At 45.9% G+C, this 16,759-nt stretch overlaps 1 protein-coding gene across 2 annotated transcripts in view; it reads right to left on the reverse strand.

Annotated features, from left to right (window-relative positions):
- Positions 1 to 5,567: 5,567 nt before the first annotated feature.
- Positions 5,568 to 16,759, reverse strand: part of EEFSEC (eukaryotic elongation factor, selenocysteine-tRNA specific) — a 68,195-nt gene continuing 57,003 nt past the window's right edge. The window contains exon 10 of one of the 2 annotated variants that reach the window (XM_078872314.1): positions 5,568 to 9,389. In XM_078872314.1, coding sequence (XP_078728440.1) covers positions 9,181 to 9,389 — 209 coding nt within the window. In that variant the 3' untranslated portion in view covers positions 5,568 to 9,180. The remainder of the gene's footprint in view (positions 9,390 to 16,759) is intronic. The other variant, XM_078872313.1, reaches the window with a different exon arrangement.

Below are 16,759 nucleotides of genomic sequence, written 5' to 3' on the forward strand. Positions count from 1 at the left end.
CGTGATTTTTATTTTACTTTTATTAATTTAAATTTTTTACCTACGTAACTTTACTGAAAAATCTAAGAATATGCTTTCTACCGTGCTTGGTTTTCAGTCCATTCTCTCCTCCGGCCGCTATGAGCAGTAATTCCACACAACGCTCCGTGTTTGTTTGTTTAGAAGTCCAGTGTTCAGCTCGTCCGTCCCCCATGGGCAGGAATTCCACACAACTCCCCTTCTGCCCCAATCCCCCCTCTCTCTCTATGTAAGGCCTCGACACAGAGACGTTGTCTTTCTGTGTGCCTATGTGTGTGTCTCTCTCTGTGTGTCTCTGTGTGAGTCTCGCACTGCTTGTGTGTCTGTCTGTGTGTCTCCGCGTCTATGTTTTGTTTCTCTCAAATTTAGCAATCTTTGGAAGAATGTAATCATCCAGGTGGGGTGGTGACTGCTGTGTTAGCCGACTCTCTGTTGTTGTATTGCATTATATTTCCAAGTTTACTACGTTTGTTTTCTCATTCATTTGTAGCTGATGATGGTTGCTTGTGTAGCAATCGAAACGTCGTATTCTATTATTATTTAATTTAATTTCTTTCTACGCGACTTTACCGAAAGAAACAAAGAGTAATTCCTGCAGTCACGAAAGCTTCTAATCTAGTTTAAAAACTAAACTGTTTAACTCGTAGGCTTTGGCGACCAATATCACCCGTAATACAGGTTTATTTGAGTTAGATCTCGTAAATATAAACGTGTCGTTAAACCCGCCACTACCCAAATCTGGCTGTTGCCTGATGAAGCTAGTTGTACTTACCGGCGAAACGTCGTACTCAGATTGTAAATGTTGTGGCTTGGCTCTCCAACACACACCGGTGTTGCTGTACTAGTGACGAATTGGCCACGTTCTGTTCACGTGATAAACCTTACTAGTTGGCTGTGTCGCGTGGTGGCGGGTTTAACGCCACATTTATATTTACGCGATCTAACCCAAAAAAAACTGTATTACGGATAAAAACTCAACGATGTTATATTTTTGTTGCCAGGTAAGGCTCCACTGAGCTATACCACATAGCTATTTTTAGACCCGACCTGGCAATCAACGATAGGCTTACCATCGTGCGGAAATTTATAGCAGTCAAATACTTCTTCTTGGTGCTTTCGGTAAAGTCACGTAGAAGGGAAATAATAAAATAATAAAAATACAAAATAATAAAATAATTCTCACGACGTTTCGGCCACAACGCAAGCAGCCGTCCTCAGGTGAAAAACAGGTCTGTCGGAAAGACAGCATCTGAATGAACACCACCAGGCTTGGCAGCGTATATTTAAGCTGGGTTATTTCCCTTCTACGTGACTTTACCGAAAGAACCAAGAAGATGAATCCCTGCAGTCACGAAAGCTTTAAATCGAAATCAGTCAAATACTCTTTAAACGCGTGATGTCCATTCTTAAATGTGGAGGGGAAAAAAAAACGGAGGACACGGAGGAAAAATCCACTTGACCCACGGGGAGCACACGCAAACTCCAAATATACAGCAGCAGGCGTCAGGGTCAGCATCGAACCCGCGACCTCCTGCCTACCAAGCGAGGTAGCTAACATCTCGCCACCGTGGCGGCACTACGCGTGCCTTGGCGAGGAATCGAACTCGGGTAAGGGGGTCCACAAGGCGCATTGCAAACCGCCGCACTACCGCTCTAAACCAATTGTACTCGTAGTAGTAGGTTTTTACCCTTTTAAACTGGTACAAAACTGACACCTTTATTCAAGGCATCATGTTTGCAATAACCACAACACAAGTAGTCAAAAAAGCAAACAAAAAGAAGCAACTCTGATAATGATAATAATATGCGCTGTCCTTGAATTTGATTGGTCCACACCCGAGACGGCTTTCTTTAGAGCCTAGTCCCCATTGGTGTTAGACCAGATGACACCAGAAGGCGTACAACTCAAACACAGTGCAATGTCAGAGTATTGAGAGCTCGGGGTAAGCATTTACACTTTGAGATCTCTTTTACCAGTGGCAAAATATAGTAGTAGGTTTTTACCCTTTTAAACGCGTACAAAACTGACACCTTTATTCAAGGCATCATGTTTGCAATAACCACAACACAAGTAATCAAAAAAGCAATTGTACTCGTCTTCTTAGGTTTTTTCGGTAAAGTCACGTAGAAAGTAAAATAAAATAAAAACAAAAATCACGACGTTTCGGAGGCAACACAAGTCTCCGTCATCAGGTGGGACCGTCACAGCCAGATTAGCTTGATACAGCTAATCTGGCTGTGACGGTCCCACCTGATGACGGAGACTTGTGTTGCCTCCGAAACGTCGTGATTTTTGTTTTTATTTTATTTTACTTTCTACGTGACTTTACCGAAAAAACCTAAGAAGATGATTCCTTGCAGTCACGAAAGCTTCAAATCTAGAATCAATTGTACTCGCTTTTACACGTACACTCCAGCAATCATGGTCACGTCCCCATGTCTTGTGCGTGTTGTTTCAATATTCCTTGAGCCTTACGAGCAACGCACATTCGGCCATTGGCCCAATTGAGTTGTAGAGACGTAATGTACTCGGGGTGGTACAGATGTCGCGCGACCTCGATTTAATTCTCCAAAACTGAATATTGTTGTGTACCAATGGGCGTGAGCACAGCAATGAATACGCAATGCGAAACAAATGTTAGGGGTCAATTAATTGGAGGTCACGTGACATCTGGACCACCCTGTAATCGTGCCTTAAATTCATCCGTGTCTGTCCGAGCTTTGTCAACCGAGAAAACATTCCCCAACCAGCACACCACATCCAGTATTGCTCTGCTTTGGTTGTGTCTACTAGCCACGTGCCTACTTCAGTATGTATGCATGTTGAACTTCTTTCACACGGGACGTAGCCAACCGTGCTGATCGGAGGTGGAAGTCTACCAGCGACCCTGAGAATGTTCAGTGACAAACGAAGCCCTGCGTATAACTGCTGCTGCTGCTATGTCTGCCACTGGCATGTTTTTGTTTATTGTCATTCCAACTCGTCTACCCAGGAAAGGTCTCACTGAGTATGTGGCGATGATTGATTGCTCCGCACATTCTAATTCGGTTAACATTTTGTGGTGTGCATAATTTCAGAGTTGACTCGTGCACCATTCCTGTGGCACGCAAGTTTTCGACAGATTTGTGCGTACGTAAGATGCAGACAGCATCTCGACTCATGCTCAGCGGTCTCCCCTTCATATGCCATGGACGGGAAGAGCAGAATTCGGTACCGCTAGAAGTAGCACTATTTAGTGATACCAATTTCTGTGTATGGACAATAACAATAAAAGTGGATTAAGCGATTACATGCTTGCTCAAGAATGTAAATGCGTTTTTTTATTGGCAATTTAAAACTGCGGATACAACTAAAATGTTGACATCTCTGGTGGCACCAGCAAGTACATCACAGTATTTGGCATGGGTCCACAGACGGACGATCATTTACGTCTCGTTCAACAAAGGGCACGGGCGTGAGCCAGACAGAATTACTGATTTCCCTCTCAATATTTGCTCAATGGGCCTCACGTTGGCACCCTCTGCTGGGCCAGCATAAGAATCTCAACCGTTGCCTGGACCTCGAATATTCTGAGCCGAGAACGATCGATGACTGCAAAGCGGGGGGAGGGGAAGGGGGGGGGTTACCAACCTGAGCAAGGGAAGATATGCGTGCACGCACCGTGATGTGATAATTAAATAAAAAAGCTCAAGGAAAGCATCACATCTGCAGCTCACATACACGCTTGTGGGGTGCTGGCCTCGTATTTTGACGCGGGCATTAATAATGCGTCGCCTGGTGATGCTGGTTGCAATTACCGGCGAAACGTCACAGTGCTCGAATCGTAAACGTTGTTGTGGGTGCACTCCCCAACGCCACCGGTGTGCTGAACTAGTAAGGAATCGGCATGTTTTGTTTCCGTGATAAAACCTTACTAATTGGCTGTGTCGGGTGGGCGCGGGTTTAACGACGCATTTATATTTACAAGATCGAACCACACCCCCCCCCCCCCAAAAAAAAACCTCTTATGGACAAGAAGATCTCACTGAACCAGCTCGTTAAACATGTAAAAAACTATAAATGAAAACCAAACCAACAATTTTAATGTAGTGACTTTCAGTCAATATTATTAAATAAATGTTTTGGTGGTGATGCTGCTGCGTTGACAACGGTGCACACACACAACCCCCAATGAAAAAAAACATCTCACCAAGTTCGTCAATAACGTTGTGAACTAAATAAAATACATTCATAATAGTCGACGTTTCAGGCAATGGCCCTTCTTCCTAGAAGGGCTATTCAGCTATAATAGGCCATGTACTCTGTAGAATAGCCTCTTCCCAAAACGCTACCCGTCGTGTTTTTATTTAAAGTTTTTTCTTTTTGTAAATCGACGTTGCATTGAAACACTTCACCGAAATTGTTCACCTTGCGCTATCGAGCGTTCACCAAGTGGCCAACTGCTAAGCCTGCCCGGCTTGCTCAGTCACTGTGCGTCAAACCCGGGGCCACAATCAAACCCACGGGAGCTTCCTTTCTTCCGAGAAATCGCGCACACGTCCTCACAAGTAGCTCGGCTCCCAACTAGCGCGAATACGCTCGCGATGTTTGAGCCACTTCCAGATTACGATTTATAACAGAAGAAAGTAAAAAAAAAACACCGTGTAATTTTACTCAACTTTCATGGAAACAACATTGTACCTGGGAGAAACGCGACCTACGCACAACACCACGAAGATGACAAGAAATAAAGAAAAAAAGAGGCGGGCGAATGACGCTGAACGACTGTGGCCGATGATGACGACGACGATGATGACGACGGTAATTATGTAGGTGGTTTTTTTATTGTTTTTATTGTTTTCCCCAAAGGCTTCGCAGCAATTCCCGAAAACTCGTGACGCTCCGATGAACTTGGGCCAGCTTCCCCCGTCGAAAGGCCGCAACATTTTCAATGTTTTGCCAACTGTGGTGACACATCGCTTTGCAGCAGTACGTATTGCCTTGACGCGACAATGCACCAGCTCGTGAAAGCAAGGCGATCGGGGTTTTCGTCTGGCTAATTGTGTTTTTATATAATTGGAAGATTTATGAGAAATGCTCCAAGCCCAGTGCTTGGATTCGGAAACGCGTTGGATTCCTAAAGAGAGCACCTCATTTTTGTTGCGTTAACGCAGCCTAAAGTGAGTGGTGTCAGGGTCTCACACGGATGTATGTTGAACTTCTTTGGCACCGTACGTGGCCAGCCGTGCTGATCGGAGGCACACACATTAACTGCCGCAAGCCCCCCCCCCCCGCGTGATGGCAGATGGAAGGGTTCACTGAACCCACAGCTCTAGGGAATATCAACATACATAGGGACCGCCTAAATATACAGAGGCCCTCTCGTGCTGATAACTGAAACATGCATTGTCCAAAACCTATCCGGTGCGTGCCGATGACCGTGTTGATGATGATCAGTGTCGACGGCATTTACAAGCGTTGCATTGCCAAGCTTAATAATTGTAAAAAGTGTACAACAGCTAAAAATGAAACCCATAACACACACTAAAATTGCATATTTTTTTTATTTTAAATCCCATCACAAATACATTAATTACAGCTTCCATTCGATAATTTCATTGTTTTCTTTAATGAACATTAATTAGCTTTTTACCGCGAAAAAGAACTTAATCTTGGCCTGATTGGCGTGTGCAAGACAAAACAGTGTCCGTCTCAACTACGTCGCAACTAGCGCGCCTTTCAACACCATTATCCGTGTTCCAACCCTTTCCAAAAACCCCTGTTGGCAACTCTCTCGAGTTTCCTCTCGCAACTCGGAGGCATCCAGAATACGATGTGAGCGCACATCTGCGACGTCTTTTTGCGCCAGATTCTGCGTAGTAAAAACTTTCGTTAATATGTCGCCTTCCTTCTCGATGCGATCGCATCTCCACGATGCCGTACAGGAACAGTGGGGCTCTATTTGTTTACCAGAGGGAGTCGAGTCATTGGCAGATGACAAAGAGAAAAGCCTTGAGCCTGGAGTTGCAGAGAAGCAGGGAGTCGTGAGGTCAAGGGCACCGATTGGCCTCGTAGAGGGTGCTTCAAAAATGTTTTAACACTTATATGGGACTATCGTTTTTAATGGAAAAATAACGGATAATAATAGACTGTAACATGATAACAAATGTGATGTTAATAGCTTCAAAAAGTCTCCACTTGTTCGCCATCATTGTCAACACGTGCCTGGAATCTTCTCCAGGTGGTCTCCAGAGCCCGGAGTCACATTTATTTTGGTGTTGTTGCAAATTCTCGGAAGTGTTCACATTTTTTTGAAGCACCCTGTATATTGGCAACTTTCTTAAAGTTATCCTTTGATCAATGTCCACGAGGGGGATTCTTAAGACCTGTGTGTGGCGCGGCTGTAACACAATCCAGCAGAATTCACAGCAAAACCCATCGGTACTCGGCTGTTACCGGGCAAACTTTACGTGAAGGACAAATAAATCTGCGTTCAATTGTTGACAGAGCCTTCAATAGTCGGGCGACCCGGCCCGTTCGGGACGCTCCGTCAGTCGAGCTTTTTCGAGCTCGTCTAAAAACATTTTTTTTCTCGCGTGTCCATCTGCGTGGAGGTTGTTTTCCCCTCTTAGTTTTAATGTAAAAGGTTTTTTTTTAAACTGTGATTCTGTTGTAAAGCGCTGTGAGGCCTTGTGGGAATGACGCTACAGGATATAAAACTGAGTTTTTACTTAATAGTTCGTACTCGGTTACAGATATAAGCTGAACAAAGGCCCTCGGAAACTGCACTGCAGTCAAAGGTGTGACCAAAACGAAGCATGACTGTGGCCTAGATTTGCCAACGCGACATTAAAATCATAGAGGTCCATCTTTCGATTTAAAGCTTTCGTGACTGCAGGGATTCATCTCCTTGGTTCTTTCGGTAAAGTCACGCAGAAGGGAAATAATAATAAAAAACATTATAAAATAATTCTCACGACGTTTCGGCCACAACGCAAGCAGCCGTCCTCAGGTGAAGATCAGGTCTGTCGGGGAGACAAAGTGACTTTACCCAAAAAACCAAGAAGAAGGTTCATCTTTGTGAAGAGTGTCTTTCAAGGTTGACTTACAAACGTTCTTCTCGCACAGTCTAATTAAAGTTGGAAGCTTTTTATAATATATTCGCTCTCCGTTTGTCCATCAGTAACGGAGGGATCTCGACAGACACTCGGGAATATCATCCAAGATGAACCAAAACTGCGCTGTCAAGTCGTGTTGCTATTTGCGACTCACCCTGTTGAGAAAAAAAACTGGGCGAATTCATCAAAGGAATGTTCTAAAACGGTGCCACCCATTACCGACAGCGTAGACAATGTGGCGAAAAGCTTGGTAGACAGAGCAAAAAGGACTCTTTGCCCTGACAGCTACCCATCGGCTTCAGTGGTGGCTCTCGCTTCCAAAGTCAAAAGACACGCTGGAAACAACCACCAAATAATTCGTTCCATTTTTTTAAGCGTAACATATGAGTATTCATTATTATTCCTGATCACTTTGTACACAAATAATCACTGCGATAGTTAACTTCACACCAATCAGACACAGATTTTGGATCAATCTCTATAGTTAGCAGCAAATTGAGAATGCAATGTAAAAAAATGGAAAAGACAATATTTTTTAAATTATAATCAGAATCCAGTGTGATTCGCGTGCCATTTGCCACCAACCTACCTATCGCTCTCCTCGCGTCTCACCGATCCATTTCCAACAGCCTCCTCCACCTCCTCGTCAAGCCTGACCATGGGACCAGACGCGGTGAACTTCGTTTGTGCCACGGCTCAGCTCGTCCGGCACTGGACATTTGTCAAACAGAGCTTCATAGTTCATTGAATTGCTCCAATTTAAATAAATATTATTCTGATGCATTCCCTCCTCCAATGCACGCGTCGGTTGCTGACCTCCTGCCAGAATGTGAAAACTTCTCTCTTGCCTGCCCGAGTTATCTGCCGCTCGCCTCTGAATGAAGTTCAAATTGTGGGCGTTCTAAGCGTGTTCATTTGAATTGACTGATGGAATGGTGGCAGGTAAGGCCATGGGCATTTCTCAACAAGTTATCTCTCATTGGGTGATGTAGCGTCAGTAATGAGAACTCTACACGCCAGATGATGGGTGGCTGACACATGGTCAGCTTAGGATGAGATATGATCTATCCAATAGAGTGCTGTGGATTCCATTCGGCTTACAGAATCTTTACTTTGTTTCAACTGAACTTTAACTGTCGGTTAATTTCTCGTGCATCTACGCTCAGGCAATCGTAAATGTTTTTTGTTTTTGCCATTTTTTTGCAAAAGAGCTAAACACTCCCAGAGTTAAGGCACACTCCACTGGGTTACAAACATTGCTGCAAGGTAGATAAATGTTAAAGGACGCAGATAAAGAGGCCTATAATACATACATACTTTGTCAGTGGGCGCGTGTGGCGAGATTAATTCTTGAAATCATACTGAGGCAGATTGAATCGCGCATGGATCAGAGAACAAACACAAATCAGAAACATCGTATTGACATTTAAGACATTTTAAACAAATTATTTGGTGATGCTGCTTTGGCAGTGTGCTTGCGTACAAGCTCAATAAGAAAACAATGACAACTGCCTTGAAACGTCACCTATATTTTTAATAAAGGACACCACGGTGGAGATATGTTAACTACCTCGCCTGGTATGCAGGAGGTCGTATGTTTGATCCTGACCCTGATGCCTGCTGTATATTTGGAGTCTGCGTGTCTCTCTTCCTGTGGTCGCATGCATTTAGAGTATTTGATATACATTTCCACATAAGTCCATTTCGTTGAGCTCTCATTTGTGGCCAGGTCGTTTCTGAAAACAAGCTATATAGCTCAGCAGGCCTTACCTAGTATAATAAACATTGTTGACGAATGCCGACTTTTTTTTTTAGGAAAGGTAAATGGGCTTGGGAAGGGCGCACTTCTTCGAATGGACAACGGCCGATGTACAAGACTGGTGATGGAATGGCAGCCTAATGACGAGAAAGAAGGTGCATCTATAGACCACCACCACAGAGATGGGAGATATGAGTTCATACACAGCAACGAGATAAGACGACGGGCAACGCAGAACTGCAAAGGATGGCCCACGGTGTGTCGACTTTGTCCGGCGGTGGGCAGGCACCGATCGGTAGCGACGACTAGGCCTGCACCATCTTCTTGTTGGGGTCGAACACGTATTTCCGGAAGGCCAAGGTGATCCGCACGGGCTGCGCGCCCTCCACCTTGGCCTCCTCCGTGGGGGTCGCGTCTTCCTTGTTCGGGCCACCGCCGCCTCCTCTCCCCTTCCGCTTGGAGCCGCCGGCAGCGCCAGCCGAGAGCAGCTTCATCGTCTCGGGCTTCAGGCCGGCTGTAAGGGCAAAGGCCGCGCGCGCACCAGGGCAGGGAGAGAAGAAGAGGAGACACAGCAGGGAGGGAGGGATGATCAATAAATAAACAAGCGGAGGTGACGAGATGTTATCTACCCCGCCTGGCGTGCAGGAGGTCGTGGGTTCGATCCCGACCCTGACGCCCTGCTGCTGTATATTTGGAGTTTGCGTGACTCTCTCTCTACATCCCCGTGATCACGTGGATTTTTCTCCAAGTCCTCCGGTTTTTCCCTCTACATTTAGAAGCATGGATTGAGATTACTTAGATTATTTTGCTGCGATAAATTTCCACGCAATAAGCCACTTCATTGAGCTATCATTTGTGGCCAGGTCGCTTCTGAAAAAAAAATATCTCGGTGGGCCTTACCTGCTTAGATAAAAATAGTAAATAGTAAACAACCTGTCAAAGCCGTTTGGCTTAGAGACAGAAGCACATGGACGTACCGACGCACGCATCTCTCTCCGGTGCGTTTCCGGGCTGCATCGCGTGCTGCTCGGGATGATGCCCGACGGCTCGCTCCGACATTGACGTGGAGCGAAACGATCGGACATCGCGCCGAACGGTGCACGGTACAACCCGGAGAGCTGTACAGCTCAACCGCGAAAAACCCGAGACAGTAGGGGTCGCAGTAGTCGATCCACCGCTGGGCGAGCGACTCCCCAACGGGGGTTGTTTGACCATATTTCACCACGATGGTCAGTGCGGAATGGTGAAAGATGGGAGCGTCGAGACGCCTGTGCAAGTGCTTGTACTATAGACAAAGTGCCCTCTGAAGCGTTTCGCCACCCGTCTCCCCGCCCCGAGAAACACTTCCATTTGGCTACTCGATTAGTCAAGCGAGTAGGCGTTTTTCGTATTTCTGTGCCATTTCTTTACCATTCGAGTTAGAAGCCAGAGGTTTGCTCCCCGAGCGAAGCCCATTACCGCAGGTGACTCGACACGTCCAGACAATGTTCACGCGGCTTCCTACGTCTCCCGCGTCGTAACACCGAGCGAATTTAAAACAATAATCGGAGTGTGCGATGAATGTATCGGCGGTGGCATCTGGAGAAGCGAACTTCTAAAGTTTTGCCGAGCGTGGCTCGTTCAAAGAATCCAATCTCACAAATGACACAATCGCGGAACGCGTGTAAGGGCAATAATAAAAGCGCGAATTTTTTTACAAAAATATGTAGATAATTAAATAATGCTCTCCCTGTTTTGGGAGTTGGAAAGTAACAAAAAGAGATTAAATGCAGCTTTTATTGCGAGTGAAAAATCTTTATCAGTTGTTCACAACAGTGCAGAACAAAATAAAAACGAATTCAATAAACAGAATTACTGTTGAATTTAGTTATGGAGGCAGAGAAATACAACAAATAAGTAAGATAAGGTTGTTAGTAGCGGTGTGCTCCGTAAGGAATGATTTCTTATTTCCTTACACACACAAACGCGCACACATAGGCTGAACAGCCTGTTGTGGCAAGTGCTGTTAGAAAGCAGCACCTATAAAGGCTGCACGACACACGAGGGAGTTGGTGACCAGCACCACGCCCGGCCGCCTTTGTCTCCCCAGTGGCGATGTTTACACACAGCATCAGGTACGCATTTGACGCCGAGTCGACCTAGGGGAGGCCCAGGACCGGTTCAGATAATCGTTACTGGTGTTGACCATAATCGGGAATCGAGTTTGTAGCGCAGCACGCTAACCGTTGCACCGCCATGCGCACACACAGACACACGCACACACAAAGACAAAGACCCCTGTATAGCCTTAACAAACTGTTGGAGCAAGTGCTGTTAGCGAGCAGCACCTATGAAAGCCGGCACGGCACAAGAGGGGATGGGTGACCAGCACCACGCCCGGCCGCCTTTGCCTCCCCAGTGGCGATGTTTACACACCAGGTATTCATTTGAGGCTGAGTCGATCTAGGGGAGGCACAGAACCGGTTCAGATAATCGTCACTGGTGTGGGCCGTGGGCGGGAATTGAACTCGGGTCACCGGGTTCAGAGCGCAGCGCGTTAACCGCTTCACCACCGCTCCCACCACATGCCAAACTAACATCCACACTCCCCATGACACGTTGTCCGTGACATTATCGCCACAATGCACACAGATCACACTTTTGTAAACCAGTCACACGTGTACATTTTTGCCCCTTTTTGATTTGCTTAACAATGAAGTTTAAAAATCTCGGACAGGTCACAGATACCTGCGGAATATCCAATGTGTTCCCTCGGCCCGTGGCGGTATCATAGAAGTTTGCAGATGCAGTGATAGTGTCTTGCAAAACCTCACATGTCCTTATCCGAGTAAACAACCACAAAACGGAGTCAGAGCCGTGGCACCATACTCAAGCCTGCCACCTCACCGACTCCCCGCACCTCTCAGACCAAAGCCAACAACACACAAGGCTGTCAAGTTTAGCACAATTTGCACTGATAACCTATGCCAGAGATAAACAATTCGATGACTGACCAGGTCGACCATACTACTTTACCACTTTCGTTTGCAGATAAATGAAAGCATGCATCTGGTGAATTTTCCAAAGGCCTTTCTCACAGAGCAGAGAAATATGATATTCACCTGAAGACATGCACAGCTTGAACCGCTAGCTTTAAGGCAATGTTTTCGTAACGAGTGCCACGGTAATGTATTTTCAGTCTGCGGCTTAACAATGAATTCCAATCCAGTCCCTCAATTATTATTATTTAAAAAAAACAGATTAATTTCTGCAGCCAAATACTAGATTTGATTAACCCATTTGTCTGACAGGAAGCGGGGACAGACGAGGATAAATTCCCACTTCAGCGAGCATCGCATTTTTTTTTGTTCATCCAAAAAAAAATTCAACGAGCAGCATTGTTCATACAATGCACGCGAGGTAGCATTGTGACTGAGAGACCCGACGTATGTACGTATGCTCAACTTCTTTCGCACCGTACGTAGCCAACCGTGCTAATTGGATGTGTGGTGGGGGGAAGGACAAGAAACTCAACAACAAAAAACGCAAATTGGTTTGCTTCACGCATTCACTCAAACGGGATACTTCCGCAGTGTCAATGTTAGCGGTGAGCACAATGGCCTTGCAATCCAGAGGGCGCCAGTTCAAATCCGCTTGGCACGGCGGTTGAAAACGACGTCCACCCAGCAGCAGTAACAAATGGGTGACGCCCCAGTCAAGTCGATCGGCAGGTCGCAGTGCGGTGGGGTAAAGTGTGGGTACTGCCACCTCTGGCGAGCGTGGTAGAGGTGACCACCATCTAGAGGGCCTCCCCCGAGGTCCGTCTACCGGAGGCCATCAGCCAACAGTGGCACGAGCCGGTAACACTGACATTGATGAAAACGAATTGAACAAACTAACTTTTATTTTTATTTTACACCAGGTAAGGCCCACTGAGCTACATAGCTCTTTTTCAGAAGCGACCTGGCCACAAATGATAACTCAACGAAGTGGCTTATCGTCATGCAGAAATGAATAGCAACCAAATATTCTAAACGCATGTTGATTCTAAATGTGAAGGGGGAAAAATGGAGGACGTGGAGAAAAATCCACATGACCAGGGGGAGAGACATACAAAAACTCCATATATACAGCAGCTGGCGCCAGTCTGGATCGAACCCACGACCTCCTGTGTACCAGGCAAGGTAGTTAACATCTCGCCACTGTAGAACCAATTGACATGGGTTACAGAACCATGGCACTAATCTCCCACACAACCAACTTCACAAGGCAGCTGTCTAATGAACTTAGCATTTCCTCCAAATGGCCATTGGTCTTCAGGTATAGAGACTACTATGGCCAATTTGAATGACAATGGCAAATGCTCTGCTATTTAAGCCAAGCACCATTACCGCTCCACAGAGGTTGAATGGTTTTACAGGGACAGAATTAAAAGGTGTGAACAGGGCACAATGGCCTAGGTTGGCTTTTCCCATCACAATTACTGACACGCTTGAAAGGCGCTAAATGGAGGAGACACTTTGGAGGGAGTGCGTTTGTAAAGTGCACACAGTTAACGACATAAGTCTCGGAATGAATTCACACGCCGTGCACTTCGCATACAGACCGTTTCCCCTAAATGCTGGTGACAGTTACGTCACATGGCGGCAGGGTTGTGCAGTGGTGACACTCGTGCCTCCCAGCAAGGAGGGCCTGGGTTCGAGTCCTGATTAGGTCACCGTTGTATGTTCTCCCATCCGGGTCCTCCGGTTTCCTCCCATGGTTAAAACGAAACATGCAACGTAGCTGGTATTGGCCAAAACGTCCCAAAATCTGAAATCAATCACCTGCACATTTTCCATTCCCCCAATCTGTGACAACGTGGCAATCAGTCTTGAGACTCAGCGAGGCTTTCCTGGGTAAACCAACTTAATAATAATAAATACTAACAATTGTGAAACAAGTAACAACTATTGGTGGGAACATTTCCCTCGTTAACAAGTTAGTGTTACGTTGCAGGTTCATGGGAGGTAGTGTTGGCTTGGGGGAAGGAGTGGAGGTGGCAAGAGAGGCGAGATGTTAACTACCTCGCCTGGTATACAGGAGGCCATGGGTCCGATCCCGACCCTGACGCCTGCTGTATTTTTGGAGTTTGCATGTTCTCCGGGCCCTCCGATTTTTCGCTCCACATTTAGAATCAACGTGCGTTTAGAGTATTTGGCTGCTATAAATTTCCACACGATGATAAGCCACTTCGTTGAGCTATCGTTTGTGGCCAGATCACTTCTGAAATAGAGTGAAATAGCTCGGTGGACCTTACCTGGTAAAATAAAATAAAATTAGTGGATTGAACACGGCTGATGATTAAAATATATCGTGTTTAACCCATGGATGCATTTTAAACAACAAAAATCACGAGGTTTAAATGGCACATTTATATTTAATGACCAAATAGCCACCGTTGAATTATTAACACACTTATTCGGCATTTTAACCTATGAACCAATGTGGAACGTACCATCAGGGGCAGTCGCATGCAATTATCTCAAAAGGGATTTAATTACAGGGCAAGGGGTAAGGTCAAAATGCATCCCTACGTCATCAGTCTTTTATATTTGTAAACATATAGAGTACTTATTATATGATATAAAATACAATTCACGCTACACAAGGGGTATAGCAGTGGCAAAGAAGTGGTTAGCGCTCGACACGATGAACCTGGCCATCTGAATCCAACCCCAGCCACGGGCTAGCATCAGCAGCGAGCGATGTCCAAACCGGTACCTGGCGCCCCCCTTCACCAGCTCACACTCACCAAAAGCGGTGAAGTATGGTCAAACATCCCCTATGGCCAAAATTGGGATTGAGAGGGCTTCAAGCAGAAGTGGGATTGACAAAGAGATATAGATTGCTGCGAATGCATGCAAATAAGAGACACTCATGTTTTCAGTACCGAGTTGCAGATTCTTCTGAATTTACGAAATTAGAACAGAAACACTGGTGTATTAATGGTCCTTTCTCAATAACGCATGTATGTTATTTGATCAATAAAATTACGTACGCATTTTACGAATTAAATTAGGTTCTCCGGATTCCACATCAATATTTGTCACAAATTCACGAGGTTGTTTTACATCGCTCTACAGACTGTTGAAGAAAGTGTTATTAGCGAGCACCTATTGAAGCCAGAAGGGCACATTTGAGTTGAGTGAGTGGCCAGCACCTCACGGCTGATGCCTACACACCACACCAGTCACTCATTTAAGGCTCAGCCATCCTACAGGAGGTCGAAAAAAAAAAAGCCTGATACCACTTGCCACTGGGGTGACCCACGGCTTGGGAGTTGAACTCGGGTGACTGGATTCCCAGCGCAAACCACTGTGCCACAGCTCCCACACCACTGACAGTCACAGCAGTGTGTATAGGGGCCATCCATTTAATATGTACGCAAAAATCGGTCAAAACTTGACCCCTCCCCCCTCCCTGTACGCACGCGTACTTTGTACACCCCCCCCCCCCCACCTGCGTACGTACGCTTGACGCACCCCCCCCCCCCCACCGAATCCTATAAAACGGCCGATATTTAATCCACACAGAAACGATCAAGGATTAATAATAATAACGTGTTTAAGCAAACAGATAGTCCACCGCCGGACGATCTAACTCATTTGAAGGCCAATGTAGACACATTATGATCGAGGCTTCACCACCCCCCCCCCCCCCGTTACCTATGTGTACGTACATTGTCAGTAGACCCCCCCCCATACGCAAGCGTACGCATTTGGTTTAACCCTCCCCCCCCCTCCATGCGTACGTACTAAATGGATGGCCCCATATTGCATGAAAGGTGGAATCAAGACAGAAGTTATAATTCATATATTTATGAATGACACTTACCGGCTAATATATTAACAAATGGTAAATTCCACGGTAATGGAATTACCAGTACAATGGGTGCATATCGACACATTTAAATAAATTGGGTCTTTTATGCATCCAGCTAACCTGCTGCGTAAGCGAATTTAAACTCCATAAAAACACCACAACCGGCACTGATGTTACAATCTGCGCTTATCAGCTTCCACGTCCTGTACCCTAATTTGACTACCATGGCATTGACCAGAGCCTTATTCATGGATGAAGGCCCTCCGAAGCCATGACAACCTTTCACGGTCCAGCAATGCAACAATCCACCTTACAGCCGGCACACGAAGCGGCCGATTCCATCACTCCATCTCCGCAATAGGCGTTAGAATCGTTTCACACGTACAAAAACACGTTCACCGAAATTTACAGAAACAGTTCCTCTCTATGCATTTTTTAAGCCACGCTTGGACTTGATCTTGGATGGTCAGTCCCTTTTAGTATTTATCGAGTGCATTTTCCCAGGTAATAATATATATTACCAAGTAAGAAGCTATGTAGCTCTTTGTCATAAGCAACCTGGCCACACAATTGTAGGTCAACAAAGTGGCGTACCATCATGTGGATATTTGTCGCAGCCAAATAAGCACGACGTTGATTCTAAATGTGGAGGGAAAAAACGGAGGACCCGGAGAAAAATCCACACGACCACGGGGAGAATATGCAAACTACAAATATACAGCATCGAACCCACGACCTCCTGTGTACCAGGCAAGGTAGTTAACATCTCGCCGTCATCAGGTCTCCCTCCCTCTCCACCCCCCTCTTCCCCTTGCTGTATGCAAGAGTTATGGGTTGTTCATCTAAGTTGTGATATATGATATTCTTCTATTAATAGAGGGAGACATTCAGTGAATACAACGCTGCTGCGTAAGTTGACAGTTGTGCTAGATAACTGGAAAGTATCTACTGGTCGTATTGGCACGCTGTCCGACGTTTCGCGCCATGTACCACGGGAGCGTCCCCTTTCGTTCCCACATTCAGTTCCCAGCACGTGGGAGC

Source organism: Lampetra fluviatilis, chromosome 34 (genome assembly GCF_964198595.1).
Source record: "Lampetra fluviatilis chromosome 34, kcLamFluv1.1, whole genome shotgun sequence".
NCBI classification, from domain to species: domain Eukaryota; kingdom Metazoa; phylum Chordata; class Hyperoartia; order Petromyzontiformes; family Petromyzontidae; genus Lampetra; species Lampetra fluviatilis.